This window comes from Choloepus didactylus, chromosome 11 (assembly GCF_015220235.1).
Source record: "Choloepus didactylus isolate mChoDid1 chromosome 11, mChoDid1.pri, whole genome shotgun sequence".
Lineage (NCBI taxonomy): Eukaryota > Metazoa > Chordata > Mammalia > Pilosa > Megalonychidae > Choloepus > Choloepus didactylus.
This window is the reverse complement of record NC_051317.1, coordinates 80,898,315-80,918,396: the sequence shown is the minus strand read 5'-3', so window position 1 is coordinate 80,918,396 and position 20,082 is coordinate 80,898,315. Positions and strand designations below refer to the sequence as shown.

General features: G+C 39.6%; 1 protein-coding gene across 1 annotated transcript in view; it reads right to left on the bottom strand.

The window, feature by feature from the left end:
- Positions 1 to 513: 513 nt before the first annotated feature.
- Positions 514 to 20,082, bottom strand: part of IL31RA (interleukin 31 receptor A) — a 59,014-nt gene continuing 39,445 nt past the window's right edge. Inside the window, exons 8-16 of the mRNA XM_037799232.1 lie at positions 16,870 to 17,052; positions 13,458 to 13,559; positions 12,494 to 12,640; positions 8,763 to 8,903; positions 8,300 to 8,393; positions 6,905 to 6,986; positions 5,976 to 6,030; positions 966 to 1,024; positions 514 to 871 (exon numbers count right to left, since the gene is read on the bottom strand). Of these exons, the coding sequence (XP_037655160.1) occupies positions 1,014 to 1,024; positions 5,976 to 6,030; positions 6,905 to 6,986; positions 8,300 to 8,393; positions 8,763 to 8,903; positions 12,494 to 12,640; positions 13,458 to 13,559; positions 16,870 to 17,052 (815 nt within the window). The 3' untranslated portion in view covers positions 514 to 871; positions 966 to 1,013. The remainder of the gene's footprint in view (positions 872 to 965; positions 1,025 to 5,975; positions 6,031 to 6,904; positions 6,987 to 8,299; positions 8,394 to 8,762; positions 8,904 to 12,493; positions 12,641 to 13,457; positions 13,560 to 16,869; positions 17,053 to 20,082) is intronic.

The window sequence follows — 20,082 nt, the reverse complement described above, 5'->3', positions numbered from 1 at the left end:
GACAGAAGTGACCTGAGCATGTTTAGAAACCGAGGGAAGGAGTTGCTGGAGAGGGAGGAGTTGGAGCTATGGGAAGGGTTGAGGGAGGTATAGAATCCAGAACTCGGGAGGAGGGTTTGGCCTGAGCAGGAATGATGGGCTGATGGCACGTCCTCAGTAAGGTGGGCGACGCTGTTGTCTGCTGAGAGCAGCAAGGTGAGACCCAGAAGGAACTTGAGGAGCTGGGGGGAGTCTGGGTACGCTGCCATGAGGAAAAAAAATAAGAAGACTCATATATGAGTCCCAGCCTCATCCTTGGCAGGAGGCACGTGGGAAAGAGTGATTCCACACTTCAGGAGGTGAGTAATCTTGTGATTCCCATTCACCTGTAACTCTTCTTTGTTCCCAATAGCCACAACACTCCCCTGATCTCTAACAAAGTTGGAGATTTACATTTTGGAGTCTCATTTCAAACATCCAAGTAGGAAAAACTCTAAAATGAAAGTATAGTATTTCATTAAAATGGCACAGCTTTATTACCCGAAAGGTCAAAATACAAATGCATTTATAATGAAGCATTTTAAAGGTAGTCCCATTACAATAACCATGATGTCATAATCTATTTAAGAGTACAGAGCTTTCATGCATGCATTACATAGTGTGTCAATACATGAACAATATATGGAAAAGACAACATGCTCAGCCTATAAGGAGATGGCTCTCTTCAGTATACAGGTCCAATATTCCTTGTTACCTGTAATCATTTGGAATACTCTGCATATTTATTCTGGTTTGCACATTTTGATTTGTATTTCAAATTCCAGGCTCAGGACACCTCCCTGGCATTTAACCTCAGGTGTGCTGAAGGTGGGCATGACAGAGAATTCCATTCCTAAAAGTGAAACCAGTGGTGCCTTAGTTTGCTTGGGTTGCCATAACAAAGTATCACAAAATTAGTGGCTTAGAACAACATAAACTTGTCTCACAGTTCTGGAGGCTAGAAGTCCAAAGTCAAGGTGTTGGCAAGGCTGTGCTCACCCCAGACCTGTGGGAGAGGATCCTTCTTTGAGTGTTATAGATTTAAGATGTTAAATTTTAACCCAATAACCACAAAGAAAATACATTAAAAATATATTCAGAAAGAAATGAGAAGGGTCTCAACATGATACAATACAAAAAGCCAAATATATATGGAAGGAGTCATTAATGGAAAAATTGAGGGACAAAAAAAGATGTTAGACTTACAAACAAAAAACAGGAAAATGGCAAAAGAAAGTCTTTCATTATCAGTGGTTATGTTAAATGTAAATGGATTAAACTTCCCAGTCAAAAGGCAGAGATTGGTAGAACTGATTTAAAAAGCATGACCCAACAATATACTGTTTATAAGAGACTCACCTAAAATTCAAAGACATAAGTAGATCAAAAGTGAAAGGATGGAAAAATATGCTGTGCAAATTAACAACAAGAGAGCTGGGGTAGCAATACTGATTTCAGATAAAATAGACTTTAAGTCACAAACTGTTACTAGGGAAAAAGAGGGTCACTATTTACTGATAAAGAGGTCAATTCAACAAGAAGACATAACAATTATAAATATATATGCACCTAAAAGCAAAGCCCCAAAATCTATGAAGCAAATATTGATAGATTTGAAGGGACAAAGAGATTAGTTCTACACTAACAGTAGGAGATTTCAGTATACTACTGTGATGGTTAGGTTCATGTGTCAACTTGGCCAGGTGATAGTACCCAGCTGTCTGGTCAAGCAAGCACTGGCCTAACAATTGCTGCGAGGATGTTTGTGGCTGGTTAATAAACCAACAGGCTGGTTTATTAAATCATCAGTCAATTGTCTGCAGCTGTGACTGATGACTCACCTAAGGGCATGTCTTCTGCAATGAGGGAATGCAATTGGCTGGATTTAATCCAATTAATCAGTTGAAGACTTATAAGCGAGACAGATAAAGGACCTTCACTTCTTCTTCGGCTGCCCAGTGAAGCGTTTCCTAAGGAATTCGTCAATGTTGCCGGTTTGTTTCCTGAGGAGTTCATCGGACATCTTCCTTGGAGTTGACGGTTTGCTGACTGCCCTACAGAATTTGGACTCGTGCATACCCACAGTTGCGTGAGTCACTTTTATAAATTTTATAGTCATAGATACCTCTCATTGATTCTGTTTCCCTAGAGAACCCTAACTCATACAACTACTTTCAAAAATGGATCAAACATCTAGACAGAAGATCAATAAGGAAATAGAAGACTTAAATGATGCTCTAAACAAGATAGAACTAATAGCCATAAATAGAACCAACAGCAACAAAATACACATTCTTCTCTGGTACATATGGATCATTTTCCAGGATAGACCATATGTAAGGTCACAAGACAAGTCTCAACAAATTCAAAAACATTGAAAGCATACAATGGATACTCTATGACCACAATGGAATGAAGCTTAAAAATCAATAAATGAGGGAGAAATGGAAAATTCACAAATATGTGAAAATTAAACAATGTACTCTTAAACAACCTATGGGTCAAAGAAGAAATCTCAAGGAAAATTAAGAAATATCTTGAGGTAAATGAAAATGAAAACACACTATACCAAAACTTATGAGATGCAGCAAAGGCATTACTGAGAGGGAAGAAAGAAAGAGTAAATTAAAAAAGAAGAAAGATTTCAAATCAGAGAACTTAACTCAAAATTAGAGGACCCAGACAAAGAACAAACTAAACCCAAAGAGAGCAAAAGGAAGGAAATGAAGATTAAAGCAGAGATAAATGAGATAGAAAATCTCAATTGATGAAGAAAAGGCATTTGCAAAATCCAGCACCCTTTCTTGATAAAAACTCTTAGAAAACTAGGAATAGAAGGAAACTTCCTACAAATGATAAAGAGCATAAATGAAAAACATACAGCTAATGTCATACTCAATGGTGAAAGTTTGGCAGCTTTCCCTCTAAGATCAGGAACTAGACAAGGATGCCCACTGTTATTCAACTTTGTACTGGAAACTGGGAAAACTGGATGTCCATCTGCATAAAAATGAAAGTGAACCCCTACTTCACACCATATGCAAAAATCAACTCAAGATTGATTGTAGATCTAAATATAAGAACCAGAATTATAAACCTCCTAGAAGAAAATGAAGCAAAGCATCTTCAGGACCTTGTGTTAGGCAATGGTGTGTTTCTTAGACTTTACACCTAAAGCACAAGCAACAAAAGAAAAAATAGATAAATAAGACTTTACCAAAATTAAAAACTTTTGTGCATGAAAAGACTTTATCATGAAAGTAAAAAGACAACCGACTCAATGGGAGAGAAGATATTTGGGAACCACATTTCTAATAAAGGTTTAGTATCCAGAATATATAATGAAATCCTACAATTCAACAATAAAAAGACAAACATCCCATAAAAAAAAAATGGGCCAAAGACTTGCATAGACATTTCTCCAAAGAAGATATACAAATGGCCAAAGAACAGATGTAAAAATGCTCAGCGTCACTAGCTATTAAGGAAATGCAAATTGTAACCCCAATGAGATACCATTTCCCACTCACTGGAATGGCTACTCTTTACAAAATGGAAAATTACAAGCGTTGGAGAGAATGTGGAGAATTAGGTACAGTCATTCATTGTTGGTGTGAATGTAAAATAATATGGTCACTTTGGAAGACAGTTTGGCAGCTCCCCAGAAAATTAAGTATAGAATTACCATATGACCCAGTAATCCCAGTTCTAGGCATATATGCAAATGACTTGAAAGCAGGATTTTGAACAGATATTTGCATACCAATATTCACAGTGGCATTATTCACAAATGCCAAAAGATGGAAGCAAGCCAAATGTCCATCAACCAATAAATGGATAAATAAAATGTGGTATAGACATATAATCAACGGAATATCATTCAGCTATATAAAGGAATGAAGTTCTGATATATGCCACAACATAGATGAACCTTCAAGACATCAATTTGAGTGAAATAAGGCAGATACAAAAAGACAAATTATCATGTGATTGCAATGATTTGAAATAATTAGAATAAGCAAACTCACAGAGTCAGAATCAAGAATGTAGATTACCAGGGGCCAGGCAGGAGATAGGGAATGAAGAGTTGATGCTTAAATTTGTACGTACAGAGTTTCTATTTGGGTTGATCATAAAGTTCTGGTACTAGATGTTGGTGATGATAGCACAACATTGTGAATGTAATTAACAGCACTGAATTATATATTCAAATGTGGTTAAAAGAGAAAATTTTAGTTGTATATATGTTACTAGAATAAAACTTTTTTAAAAACATGGGACTGTACAACACAAACAGTGAACCCTATTGTAAACAATGGACCATAGTTATTAGTACAATTATAAAAATGTTCTTTCATGATTGTAACAAATGTACCATACTAATGCAAAGTGTTAACAATAGAGTGGTGTATGGGAACTCTGTATTTTATGCATGATTTTTCTGTAAACCTACAACTTCTCTTATTAATAATAATGAAAAAAAGGTTATTAGATTTGGGACACCAAATGCCCCTTCCCTTGAACGTCCCCCCACATTCCTCCCAGATACCACAAGTCATGACCAATCACTTCCACATGCCTTTCCATAGGAGCTTGGCAACAGTGGCCCATTTTCTAAGAAATAGCCCTTTGTATTGAAACAATTTCTTCTCATAGAAAACTCAAGGCTCTTTTCCACACAACCATATGTTCACAAAATCGCTGTTGAGGTGGAAGCATCAAAATTGAAACTCTTCGAGATGAAAAAACAACAATCATGAAGACAAATGACATCCAACATCATACAGAAAGAAGGCAGCCTCATGACAGGGGTAATGTTTTGTCATCTTTGTATCCCCAGGGCCTAGCTCAGTGTCTGGTATACAATGGATAATTAATAAGCGCCTGCTGTAGAAGCCAGATCTACAGATTATTCAAAAAGCCTTTTAGCCATCAGACACTGCCTATAATTTCATTTACTTTCTTAATAACTTTTAAGAAGTAGGAAAGGAAATAGGGTGCCATGGGTTCATCTCTTTATGACCTCAAACCTGTGATCTCCGTTAGAAAAGGCCTGAGCCTTACCAGGTCGTGATTCAGTTGGTTTGAGCTTCTTCAAGCAACCTCCCACTCAAATAAGAGTACAGGGACAGACAATAGTTTACAAGTAAAGAACATTCAAGACAAGAATTCACCTTAAACACATATTTACTAAAGGAGCACTTAAGGAAAAAGGAACAAGTTTATAATGTAAAAATAAATTGACACATTACCAAGCCTGGGGACTTCTGCCCCTTACAGACACAGCTGGATACGAGAGCAGAAGACCCTTCCAGTCCAAGTTACAGAGTATTTATAGAACCTTTGATTTAGGATACATTCAATTAAATCATATTCTATTTTTATGTTTGAACCACAGGTGATGGATAGGTGGTGAACCACGGGTGGTGAACCATGGGTGAGTCAAAAACAAAGGAGAGTATTCACAGCATTATTAGAGATTCAAACTTAACCTTAAACGTTTGCAAAACTTTACTGAAAACATTTCTACTAATTAAGCTATGACTTCTGTAAGAGCAATATAACATACTTTTACTTAAATAAAAACTAAAAATTAGAAGAGAGATTACTTATATCTAACTTATTAGTATAATTTTCTTTTTTCATTCTATAATTAGTCTAGTCATTACATCATATTATGTTCCTCACTTCCTCCTTTTCTACTTGGGCCTGTTTAGCCTCTCCCTCAGGACAATCTTCTAATACAGGACTCGAAGGATATGAATCATCTGTTCCAGTTGTTATAGTAAGGCCCTTCCACTTTCTATCATTTGGAAATTATACTTGAGTATTTTGGGGTAAAATTCCTGTTAAATATGTTTCTACACCAGAAGGAATAACTGGTTCTTCACTATCAGAACAGAAAGCATCAGGTGGTAAATGAGAGCAGCAAGGCTCCTCAGCCATCCGATCCTTACACAGAAAGGAGGAGTCAGCATCTTCATTTTCAGATTTCTCAATAGAGATATGATTCTGCAACAAGGGTAATACAAGACAAATAAAGGAAAGGAGGAAATAGAAATAAAGTCCCTTATAACAAAAATGTCCACAAAAATGTCCACATCGAAAAATATTTCTGAGAGGAAATGGGCTAATATTTAAAATTCCTGTGTCAAGGAGAAACTAGTACCAGTTTTTCAATAGTAAGTACTTAAAGGTATATTTGATACTGTGAATAATTGATGGTACACTATGGATGATTGTAGGGTATGTGAATATATCTCAATAAAACTGTGTTTTTAAAAAGGTATATTTGATTGGATTTATTTAAATCCTATTAAGCAAGAAACCCAGTCTAAAAATTTCAGAACAATTTTCAGCTTAAAAAATTATGAAAAGGAGTTTCGACTTAAGTCTAATTTACCCCATTGCCAGTTTAACAAGGTTTGACTACAATTTCCCCATCTGAGAAACACAATTCCAGGTAGCCTGCCCCAGCCCCTGGACAGCCACGCCCACCAGCATCCCCTCGAGTGTCTCTGGGGGTCTCCAGGTTAATTTGGCCACAAATCCTATGGCAGGGCTTTCTCTCTTTCTCTAATTAAGCAGTCAGATCCTCAGGGGCAGGGCAGGTATCTTTGTTCCATTGCACCCCTTACCACACCAGTTCTATGCTGGGCACACAGTGGGTTCACAGGAACCTGGTCCAAAGCCTGAGGTTAAAGTAGTTCTAGGAAGACTGATTGCAACTGCCTCACCGGTATTCCCTGGGACTTCTCAACCTTGAATTCTATTTATGTGAACTCAGTAGACAGTTCATCCCAGGACTCCTTCCCCACCTCCATCCACCTTGTCCACCTCCCACAACCAGCCTGCTCAATTGATTTCCTTAATGAAAACAATTTACCTTGAAATCATTTCCACGCCACATGGCTATACTGCTTTCAGCAGGGTTGGGGATATCAGGCCAACATTGGTGTTTCAATTTGCTGTAAGATTTTCAAACAAGAAATGAATGCAAGAAGTATTCACACATATTTTAAGGCTGGAACAAGAGTAGGACTTTGATAGAAGGAATTGTATGGTTCTCTTATTAAACAAGGGCAAGCTCCTGGCCCCCTGACAGAGAGTAGGAAAGCGAAGTATACCATGAATGGGGAAATTGCAAGTCATCTATGGTATGCTGTGGGAGGAGACCTCTCCCCTCTCAAAGCTATTCCTACCCTTGCCCTTCTCCCACACTTTCATCTCCATGCCCAGTGCTGATGCCTGAAATCACACCATCACAGATTCATTCCTGCGAGATTTATTCCCTGGGAAATGTAACACACTAAACCTTATAAGCTACCCACTAGAGTGTGCAATGGCTCTCAAAGTGTGATCCCAACCACCACCACCACCACCAGCAGCTGCAGCTGGGAAACATGTCAGAATTGCAAATTCTTGGGCTCTACCCCAAAACCACTGAATCAGAAACTCAGGGTGGGGCCTTGGTCTGCTGCATGATAAAGATTAAGAATAATTGCTTAAACATGGAGCATACAAGTATTTGTGCTGGTGGCTTGGTTACAATGTCCAGGTGGGAGCTGAGATAAGGTTGAGACTGAGGTTGACATTAGCTTGACCATTAAGGAAGAGCAGTTGCTTGGCAGAGAAAGTCCATAATGGTCCAATTCTAGACAGAGAACTTAACCAGGGAGAGAGCCCTTGATTATCAGGGGACACAGCTTGAGGCTCATGAAATAAAGGAAAGCACAGGACCCTGAAAACTAGCTTCCCTTCCCACAGTGACCAGAGCAGGCCAGACAATTGCCCATCCAGCCAATCCTCCAACGGCACCACAAGTGAGGAACAAGTTTGTGCTGGGCGTAGGATTGGCCTGTGCTCTACTTCCATGGGTACACAGTTCCCTGCTCTGCCTGGGAGAGAGGCCAGTGGCCTTCAGACCTCCTGCTGCTGCCAGGGCCCCCCTCTAGACATTGAAAGAAAGGGCCCCCACTCTAACCCTAGGTCAGATGGCAAAGACACCAAATTAAGCCTATGGGGCAAGTGACACTGCCTTGACCATCAAAAGACTTTGGTCTGGTGCATGGGAATATGGAGGCTGAGAGTCCCCTTGTGTGGTCAGAATTTTGATGAGCCATAACAAGGCATATAATGAGGCATATAATAACCTCAATAAATATTTACCAAATTTATTTATGAAGGAACACCCCCTTATTAGTAGAGCAGCCTCTCCTGCTCATGATGTCTTCCACCCCTTCCCTTCCCTGCTTTTGAAGATAAACACTGTTAAACTCACTTGGGATTTTTGAGACTATATGCCATCATCAGGATAACGAGAACAAGAAGGGTTCCTCCAACCAGGGAAATTATAAGGGACATCTCAACAGCACCTTTGGGAAAAGAAGAACAAAAGTCATGGTAGGTTGAGCTCCTCATGACAAAAACAAAGATGTGCTTTTTCCTTCTAGTAAATTCAGCAAGAATGTTCCTAATTAGACTGGAGTTGGCACTAATTCAATCCCTCTTCCCAACATGATCTGAGTTTTTTTCAAATTCAGCTCTCAAGTTGCCTTCTTTCCCTATTCTTTCCTCACCCACACCCCTTCCTGGAAGCTCAGTGAGCCAGAGAGCAGGGCGGCTCTTCTCCCTGAGGCATTGCCCTTTCATTCGGTTCTTCCCTGCTTTTGGCAAATGTCACCTCTGACTGAGCTGAGGGAAATGTCAAGGAGAGGTACCGAGGGCTTGGAGGAAATACTCACTAATCGACAAGCTCTTGAAATTGATCCTCGTCCCATTGGCGCCACCGGCACTGGTGCTGGCCATGAGCTGAACACTATAAGCTGTGTTTCGTCTCAGGGACCCAACATCATACCGCAGGACACTGGAGTTTACTGTCTTGGCTAAAGAAAAAATATAGAAGTCAAACACCACAGCCAAGTCCAACTGAAAATTGTGTTTCAGGAGCACAAACTGAGAGCATCAGAACCTATGCTCCCAAGCCTGGCCAACTCATATTCCAAACCTTCCATCCCCATCCTGCTTAGAATCAATCTAAAGGGGAATCCAAGCCTGGCATCTGAGTTAGGATGTTAAGAGATATTGTAGACTCAGGAAAGAAGCATGACTTGGCAGTGGTCAAGAAGTCGTGGTAAAGGGTCCTGCACTGAGGGAAGCACCTCCCAAATGGGGTCTCTCCAGGAATACCACACTTGGAATAATGGCTTAGGAGCTCCTGAGAGATCAACTTGTTCAGGGCTTAATGAGGACAAATTATATCAACCCCTCCCATTCCTACAGGACCCCCCAGGTACAGTCATTTCACTCTCATTTGGCCCAAAAAACTCAAGAGATGGGAACTGGGCCTCATTTTGCAAAACAAGCTCAAAGAGGCTAAGTGACTCATACACAGTTGCAAGGCTAGTATGTGGCAGCACAAGGTTTCACACCAGATTTTCTGATTTCAATAAGAGATCAAGCATCGTGCTTCTTTGTCACCCAGAACCTTCTGGTCATGACCATAGCTATGCCCGGGGCCATCCCTGAACTGGAAGAAATTGCTTTCTGCATTTGAACCTACTCCTCTATGACTGGACAAAAAATGACTGTTCTTTGGGGTGAGGTGGATAAACAAGTTGGGGAACGGACATTGCCCTGTTTTGCATGGAATTCTGCAGAGGAGTCATTTGGAAAGGGAAGCTGGCTCTGGCAGATATTTCAGAGAGAATAGGGAATGGGAGTTCAGAGGAAGAAGAGGGAATGTAAACTAGACAAGGCTATGTCTAGCTATCATGTTGCTTGTTTTAAGTATTTAAAATATTTAGCTGTGATAGAATGATTCTCTCTTCTTGCCCTACAAACTCATTCACTTAGTCATTTGTAGTGCAATAATTGGATGCTTACCACATACGAGGCACTATTTTAGGTACTGGGGCAGAGGCTGGGGGTGTGGAGAGGAGGGCACGTGGACAGGGTAGAAACTTAAACAGTTAATTACAATATGGCTCATTAAGTGCCATGGAAGGGGAGACACAAAGTAATATAGAAGCATTATCCTTAAGAAGGCACTCAACCTAATTTGAGGGATCCAGGAAAATGTCCAGAAGGAAATTATATCTAATTTAAGATCTGAAGAATGAATGGTAATCTGCTCATCAAAAGATGCCATTAAGAGGATGACCAAACAAGCCAAAGACCATACGTTTATCTAACAAAGAACTGCTATCCAAGATAAATAACAAACTACAATTAAATAACAAAAAGTCAATTTTTAAAAATGGACAAAAGATTTTAACAGATACTTCAAAAAAATACAAAACGGACAATAAGCACATGAAAAAGTGCTAAACATCACTGGTCATCAAGGAAATGCAAATTGAAACCACAGTAAGATATCATTACATACTCTTCAGAATGGCTAAATTAAAAAGACTGAAAGCATCGAATGTTAGTGAAGCTGCAGGGTAACCAGAACCTTTATACGTTGTTAGTAGGAGTATAAAATGGTACAACTTTTGGAAACGATCTCGTAAAACTAAAGGACACCTACCCCATGATCCAGCAATCCCATTCCCAGGTATATAGCCAAAAAAATGAAAACATACATCTACAAAATGATTTGTACAAGAATATCCAAAGCAGCTTTTTTCATGGAAGCCAAAAACTGGAAATAGTCCAGGTGTCCATCAATAGGAGAATCAATAAACAAACAATGATGTATTCAGACAATGGAATAATACTTAGAAACAAAAAGCAATCAACTGTTGATTCATACAACATGCATGCATTTCAAAAACATACTGCGTGAACGAAGCCTTACACAAAAGGGTACATACTGCATGCTTTCCTCTATGGTTAGTTCTAGAATAGGTATGTAGTTCTAGAATAGGTAGAATAGGTAGTTCTAGAATCTATGGTGGGACAAAAAAATAGAACTTGCCCTTAGTGGGCATGGGTGCAGGTACTGGCTAGAAAGGCATGAGAGAATTCTCTGAGATTATGGTAATGTTTTATCTTGACAGGTGTTTGGTTACAGAGGTGTATGCATTTGCCAAAATTCAGCAGCTTTACACTTAACATTTGTGCATTTGATTATATGGCATTTTTATCTCAAAAGATTAAATATAATTATAAAAAATATTGAACCCTTGTTAGTGATAAGCATATGGAAGAGTTTGGGGAGAAGTGTACTGATGTCTGCAATTTATTCTGAAATGCATCCAAAAATTAAATACACTAATAGAAGGAAAGAGGGATGGATCAATGGATAGATACATGGTAAAGTAAGTATAATAAAACATTAGATGTGAAATCTATATGGTGGGTACATGGGTATTTACTGAAAATTCTTTCAACTTTGCTATAGGTTTGAACATTTTCATAATAAAATGGTAGAAAAGAAAATATGTAGTCATTATCAAATTAAAAAATACAGTGTGTGTGTATTTGTAAGGGGAGGGAGGAGTGGGCAGTATATTCTAGGAAGAGGAAAAAAGAAATTGTGTGCACAAAGCTGCGATCAAAAGGAGACTCCAAATCTCTTCCAGCTCTAACTCTATGATTCCTTGTCACTCAACCATCTTGGTCGTCATTCTTTCCAAGAGTTCCAGGCTGTTAGGGCTCACCAATTGTCCACATGCTCCTCTACATTTCCTACCCTCTATTGCAATATATGGGGTGATGTGGCCAATTCTGGCCAATGGACTGAGAACAGAAGTGTTGTGTGTCCCTTCAGTCAGCAGTAGTTAGGAGCCAGTATATCTCCTCCATCTTACCCTGCTGCAGCAACACGGAAAGATGCATTCCCGATGGAGGAACTACAAGGAGAAGGATCACTCAAATACATCATCAGGCTTTGATGTGGGCAAGAATAAGACTTTGCTGTGTTAAGCCACTGAAATTTTGGGTTACTTTGTTACTACAGTGGCTTAAGTAACCTAGGAATAGAGCATCAAAAGCAAAATGTGACATCCTCTTCCCCAGGGACCAACTGCCCGGTCTGAAATCTCTTATACCCTCCAAGGGCCTTGATAAATGTGCCTTGGTAGTGCCAGGATAGTCAGATACTAACCTGGATCAAGAAATTGTCTCACATCTTATCAAGTCAGTATCAGAATAACTTTTAAGAGTATTCTCTGCCCTATTTAGTAGAAGCATATGTTCTTCAGACACATTAACAAAGAGAAGGGCAAAATTATAGGTGGATATTGTCAATCATGTATCATAACTCAGTTCCAATCACCCTTATCAGACAAGTCTAGGATCTGGCTTTGCACAGGGTTCGATTTTTGTTACACAAGAACCAGAATGTTCAGCCAAAGAGAATAAACCTAGGGCAGTCTTTATGAGCTTTCCTTCTAGAAAGGCACCTCCAAAATGGGTTTGGAAGAAGCATGCTTCCTCTGGCACCAACCATGGGAGCCACCACTAGGGCAGGTCTATATGTAGTATTTGTTGTTGTTGTTATTTTCAAATTACCTATGGGTGCACTTACAGAATTCTTCTCCATCTTCAGTTTGGTAAAATATGGTGTAGTTGCTGATGAAGCCATTTCTCTGACTCTTAGGAATCTCTTCCCATGCTATGGTGACTGTCTTCACGCCAATGTTCTCTGCCCTGGTCACGGGACCTGCTGACGGAACTTCAAAGGACAGAGAGATAAACAGTAAACACTCAACCACATACCTGCAGTGCTCTGTCTGACACCCCTGTAAAGTCAGACTGAAACTGCAGTATTAGGGGTGGGAGGTAGCGGCAGAGAAAGAAATTGATGAATCAACTTGTTTGGGAAAATAGCTTTCTGGGGTCATCCATTTGAAGAGGAAGGGAAACAGTGCCAAAGACGAGAGAAAAACTACTTTCTTCTAGACTCTCACTCCAATTTGACACCCAGTTCTTTTTTTAAATCTGTAAAGTGTAGATATAATCAAATAGTTGGAGAATATGCCTCCATGAGCTACCTTTGAGTAACAGGAGCTATTTCCCAATACTGAATCTGAAAGATGGTAACTTCCGAAATGATGAAGTCTGAGCAGCTTACCACTAAAACTCTTGCTTACTGCCACATAATCAAAAATAATCTCCCATCATTCTCAACCATAATTATAATCTTAATTATAGTCTTAATCAAATGTTATTTCTGGTTGCAGCTCTATTTGCACTAAGTTTCTTATGACTTTGGACAAGTCGTTTCACCTCTCTGGGCATCGATTTTCCATTTGTGAAATGAGGGAATTGGACTTGGTGATCTGTAATGTCTACTCCAGCTTCAAAATCCAACAGATTTATAATCTAACCATAGTTGTGTCAAATATAAGTGTCTTAGTACATGTTGAAGCTGCAGCAGGGATGAGCCCCACAGCAGCCACGAATGAGCTAAAGGGATCCACAGACTTATCTGAATGTTGGATAGGCCCCAGTGTTTCCTAATCCCCCCACAGGACTCTGTTCATACTTACTGCCTTCTTTGACATAAATCTGGATAGAATATGGCTCGCCTACACGGTCTCGCGATATAGGATACACAGAGATGTTATAGCACCAGAAAGGTTTAAATTTATCTGTAAAAAAGAAAGAAGCATAAGTGGCACAATGGAAAGAACACTGGACTAAGTTATGATCCTTAAGCAAGATCTTTCGTTTCTCTACACTTTCCACCTCTGGAAAATAAAGGGGTTAGGTTGGATGATCTTCAATGCCTATTCCAGTTTTAAGATCTAATTAATTCTGAGAACTAAGCCTTGCTCTACTCTGACAAAATGACAGAGCCATCCTGGAAGGGAGAATTAATAGATCCAGTGCCTCATCCATCACTGATATTGTCATATGATTTGGGGTCACTATAGAATAAAACTTAACCCTTCTTTCAAAAGCATAAAGCCCTGGACAGCTCAAAGACCATGAATTCTAGATTCTTTTGTCTGCCTACATCCTGCATAATATAATTCTTAGTATGAATGTTATTAAGTACTAAGAAATGGTTGGACTAATAGGATTGAAAGGGTAAAGCCTCACTCATGTGTCTTACAGGGGGTAAGAACTTTCTTGAAAAGGCCATTTCTCTGTATCAATCACTTAGGGAAGGTAGACCTTCAGTCTAGGTAGAGACTTCATACCCTAAGTTGACCTTCATTCCCTAGGTAGAGGACAATTGGGACTCAAGCTCTGGTTTTATCCATGGGATAATCAAGATATCTGGGAAGAGCTCTCTGACAGTAGGTGTTAAGAGGATGTTTTCCATCTGGAAATAGTCTGAGATCTAGGAATTAAGGAATTCAGGCATGGAAACTGTAAAATTGTACTAGTCTTTGGGTAAGAAGGTAGATATCACAAAAAATCCATGAAAGATTAGAGGACTAGTCAGCTATAATAGGATCAGAAATCTGTGTATTGCAACAGACTATAGTTTTCTATTTCTATGCTTATTTTCCTGCTGATCCCCCTTCCTAGTGGAACACAATATCACAGTAGTATTTAAACTAGGCCACACACATCTTTGGGGATACTCAAAGACTTTTCAAAAGTACCAGGGCATATCAGGATCAGCTTTCATCGTACTCTTGAGAACTTGCTGTGGGAGAGGCATGATGTCAGTTCTCCTCTCCCAGCTCCACTTTCACCTCTCTCATATTCCATGTTACAAAAGAAAGGCACTTCTCTCCATCCCAATTTGACTATAGGGCATTCTCCCAGAGCAACCGGAAATATTGGTGTCATGAAGTCTTGTTTAATCCAGGCACTATAACAGCACAGTAGTTCTTGATTTTCTCGCCCTGTCTTATCTATATTTCTGTTAGGGTCAGAGAATGGCATTAGAAACAGAATATCTTGACCCATGTTGGAATTTCTTAATTCACATATATTGTAGAATGGAGTAGGAAAGATGAACATTTTTGTTTAATAATCCTTCCACTTTCAGCCTCTGATTATTGTCAAATAAAGCATCATAGTTTGAAGAGAGCCCCATAAGTCTACAGCCAAGAAACAGGAAATCATCTCACTTGCCACATTTATGTACAATATATCTGGACTTTCAAAAAAAAACTTAATTTTTTTATAAAGACAACTGAAAGTATAGGTAAAATTGTAAATAAGGTTAACACTCTCACGCAGTCATGGAGTTGGCTTTGGAAACCTTATATGAATTACTGCAAAAGCCAGGAAATCAAGCACAACTATACAAAGCTTCCTGACCTCACCAGACTGTAAAGCTGATAGGTCCTTAAACATCATTTTTGAAGGCAGATGACTTTGGAACTTTTGGCATCTGTTACAGAGAAATTTCAAAGAACTAAGTCATATTGCTATACAAAAGAACACTGCCAATTCCCATCTATTTATTTATGTGAATCATGTTTTTCAATATGTACATTTATAAAAATGAAAGGTGGAAATAAAGTTGCTGTTGAACCATAACAGTAAATAATCATCATCAATGGCTAAATAAACTAATGGAAAAAAAATCACAAAGAAATGTATTTCCAATAAAATTTTACTTTTTGTATTTAATAATCTGTGTCAAAATTGTAATATATTTATGATGTTTTGATCGATTGTGTAATATTAATAATCATAATGCAAATTCAACCAACAGAAATTATTTTTAACACTAAAGGCTTACAAGCCCAAAAAATGTTTAAATGTTGAATTTCAATGTATACACATATTTTTATTACAGAGAAATAGGATAGTCATCAAAAGAATTTCAAGCATAAAATATATTAAAATTTAATACTGTGGGGGTGGAATGGAGATAAAAATTCAAGGAGCAAAAGGGGATGATATAAAATTTCTGCTTGTTAATGAAGAATATTGTTCATGTATTTTTAAAGTGAATTATGGTAGATATAAAATGTGTTATTCAGATTCCATTTGATACATTTTTAAAGTCTCGTAACACTTTTACATCTATTACATGATTTAAGCTTAAGATAAAAATATATTCAGGTTGAATTAAAAATTGTGAGGAAATTGGTATTTTTTCAAAATCTTTTAGATGGACTGCAAGCACCATGTTGAGTGTAACAGTGAAGAGCTCAGATTCTGGAGTCAGGCAAACCTGGATTTGTGTCCTCCTCTGGCAACAATTGTGCTCCTGGGTAACTGAGAACCTTTGTGAATCTCAGCTTCTTCATCTGTACAATGGGGATAATAATAGTCCTGACCTCAAGGGTTATTGTGAAAATTAATTGAGATAAGCACAGTACCCTGCACAGAGTCAGCCATCAAATTCATTATTATTGTCTCCATTCTAGCCTGAACCAGCTGAGCTAAAAGGACTGAAGAAAGTTTGTGTTCATGTCAGCACACAACTATAAAAGAAAAGACAGAATCTTTAGGCCCAGCAGTAACTAGAAGGAGAGGACTTCAAGGAAAAGGGGAACTTCAGAGGAGTAAGACCTGGGACTTCTTAATGAGTTGTTTCTCCCCACTTAGAGAGTTCCCTTTCTGGGCTAACTGGAGAGTCTTGCATTTGTTGGTTAATAAGGGAAGTAGTTTCCTTTCTGTTTCTCACTTCCACTTAAACTCAGTTGGGAAGGGCACTACACTAAAGACTTCCAACTCTGCCCTTGCTCATGGATGCATGTCCCTCATCCCAGCTGGCTGCCTAAATGCAGACATAGATTTCTTCATACGTCAGACATACACACTCAAAAAAGGGTACCCACAGGCTTCCCTAGAATTTCAGCAACCTGCCAACACGTCTGCAGCTTCCTGTCTGAGCTTTCCTGGGAAATGCCAAGAAGTATGTTGCTGTTGAATGCTAGTAACCACATTTATAGTTTTTTTAAGCCAAAGTTAAAGAACTAAAAATGATGAAAATGAAACTGAATCCTGCACAGGGAGAACCTGAAGGTTGCCACTGAGTACCTTGCTGGACTGTCCAGTTCCTGGCCTGAGACACAGACTCCCAGGAAAAGGCAGAGCGTTCTGAGTTCAAATCTGGGAGCCACTCAACCATCCATGTGTCCACCTCCAGAGGACAGCTTTGCCACTCCACCACCAGCAGGCCCTGAGTGAGGTGGGCCTGCATGGCCTCAATGCATTGAAATGCTGAAAGGAGAGAAAAGGACTTCTTCACAATTGCCCAACTCATCCCCCAAATGCACCAACTACTTTGGCATCCATTCATTGCACAAAATTGTAAGGAAGGTCAGGTTCTCCACTGCACCCTCCTTTGACTGTTGTTGTTTCCACCCTCTTTATTGTATCCCTTTTCCTTACCCTCCACCTCCGATGATTAGGAGCCTTCTTAATCTTTCTTTACCACCCCCCACCCCCAACAAATGATCTATAACCAGAAAAGGATCTCACTGGAGAGTTAAAACTAAAAAGGCTTACCTTCCACAGGAATCTGCAATCCGAAAGGAAACTAAATCTGAGTAAAAGAATGAATCCCTAAATATAGACTTTGAGGCACCAGTAATTTCTTGGCTGTGAGGCTGGGAGATGGTGATTCTTAAATCACATCAGGGAGATGGCTGTAAACTTCAACAGTTTAGGCTGGCTCTATACAAACTGGATATGAATTGCTTATCCACAAGGCAATAAGAATTGTGTTTGCACTAAAAAGATAGGGATACACTCATCCAAAGCACTTAGGAATGTAATATGTAACAGTCAACATTTTCTAAAGCCTGACAGGAAGCTTATCTCTGGAAACAAGCCACAATGGTTCCTTTAGTAGAAAAGTTGAGCATGTGGATTCAAATGCAATATGGGTTTTAATCAAATCAGAGGGATATCTTATTGAAAGTGTTCTGAACCTAAACAGACAGGAGACCTATTTAGAAGGGCAATGAGGCAAAGAAGGAAGGCATGAAGGGTATGGGGTTCAGGAAATCAGTATGTGGTTCTCCCTTCCAATCTACTCACCACGCACAACACACCTCAGCCGTCAAAATTTGAATCCACATGACACATGTTTAAATGAACACCAATGATAGGTCTGGATGGGGGCAGAGTTGAAGACTGTATCCCTTAAATAAACCAAAAAGCTTTCTGAAGCAGGAAGCCCAGGCCACATATCCAGTTTGGGGGTTGGGGCAGGTGATGAGTCATGTTATTCCTGATAACAAGCGCCAGCAGGCTGTGTATACACTTTTAAGTCTGTTCTTATAAGTCCCAGTTTATGGGTCCTTTTCCCAAAATGGTCCATTATGAGACACTAAAGCTGCTAGTCTTATAAGTAAGTTCAGGTAATTTGTTGACCTGAAAGGGTAGCTCTGAGGAAAGGCAATTGAGACCCGAAGGAATTGTAAAGCTGGGGTAGGGGCAGGGGCCAGGGCGAGAGGCACAGGGTCTGGAAATCAATCCCCCTAACCCTAGGGCTCCTACTTTCTCCCCTCTCTACCCTGCCTCATGTCTTCCAAGCATCAGTCACTGTTCTGCTCCAGGCTGAAAGTCATTGCTGGAGCACCTAGAACCTCACCTTGCTTCTTGCAGCAGACAATGCTGGTGCTCCACTCAGATCCTCTCGGATTCCTCTGTACTATTTACACATGTTTTGCTTGGATTGGAAGAATTTCGAGGCATCCAGAGCCCCCTTGAAGCCACCCTCTGTGGGACTTCAATCTCAGGTGGCACCTTTGGTTCAGCCTCCTTCCCTTCCCTGACTTGCTTCCCTCACTTCCTTTCCTGGTCCTCCTGGAGGCACTTTCTTAGTAAATCTCTTACACACAAATCCTCACCTAAAGACTGGAGAGAGTACTGGTTCCTAAACTTACACGCCTCCTCCTCAAAACTGCTGGAGCTCTGAGAGCAGGGGGAGTCAGGTTTGAAGGGCCAAATGTGCTACAGAGACTGTGGGGAAACAAGTCCAGGCTTTGAACCACAAGGGATGTGGTCATGAGTCAACCATTAAAGTTAAGGGCCTGGACAATGTTAAGGGGTGTTGAAAGAGAAGTTTCCAAATCATCATCCTACTAAATATAAACTCTGAATCCTTCCATCATACAACAAGAAAGTTTTGAACAATTACTCAAATAACTCCCTAGATGTGGTAGGAAATACAGAAGGCGGAAGATTCTTTCTCGGAAAGGGGGGAAGGAGCTTTGAGTTTGAACACAATTTCTTTTGATTTGCAGGAAAGCAGTCACTCTGGGTCTATCAAATACAGTTCTCAGATGCTGGTATCACCCCACCATCACCGCTCTTCTAGCACAACCTGACTGCTGTCCCAACCTCCTCCCCAGGCCCTCTCACCACCCAGTGGCACTGCTATGCTAGGCCCTGCCTCAGACCCCTCCACAGCTGCATGCTGGCTAAGGTCTCATAGAACACAGGATGTTCAGGCCAGAAGGAACCTAAAGAATTATCTATTCTAACCTCTTATTTTACATGCAGGGAAATACAGGCCTACAGAGGTAAATAACTAGCTCAGTGTCATACAGCATCTATGACCAAAAGTTTGTCACTTTATTAATACCATGTCCAAGATTCAGGATAAAGTATATTGTACAAGTTTGGAATCATGCAGATGTGGGTTTGAATCCCACCTGAGAGAACTTAAGAAAACTAAGCATTCTGAATCGCAGCCTCATCATTTGTAACATGGACCTGATAGCATCTATTTCATATGATCATTTCAAGTTAAAATGAGATAACCTCTGTTATCTTAGCACAATTTCTGACACATAATGTTCAATACATGAGTGTTACACTTAACAACAATTGTTATTATAACTATTTTCCTCAGTAGCTGACTCTACTTCATTAAACAAAATTCTGTAGAACATTACTTTTCTATATGTTTAGGAAAGAGGTTTCTAAACTTTTCCCATAAAGGGCTAGATAGCAAATATTCTAGGCCTTGTGGATCTTTATGGGTCTCTGTTATAACCAGTCCATTCCGCCATTGTTGTACAAAATGAATCAGAGACCATAGATGAACAAATAGGAATGGCTGTGTTTCCAATAAAACTTTCTTTACAAAAACATGTGCCAGGCCAGATTTGGCCCTCAAGCTGTAGTTTGCTTACCCCTGGTCTAGGACAATTATAGCAGATAATCACACTGATGCTTCTGACACAGAGCAAGCACCTTCAGAATTAGAAAAAAGAAACCCTAAATGAATTTGGTACA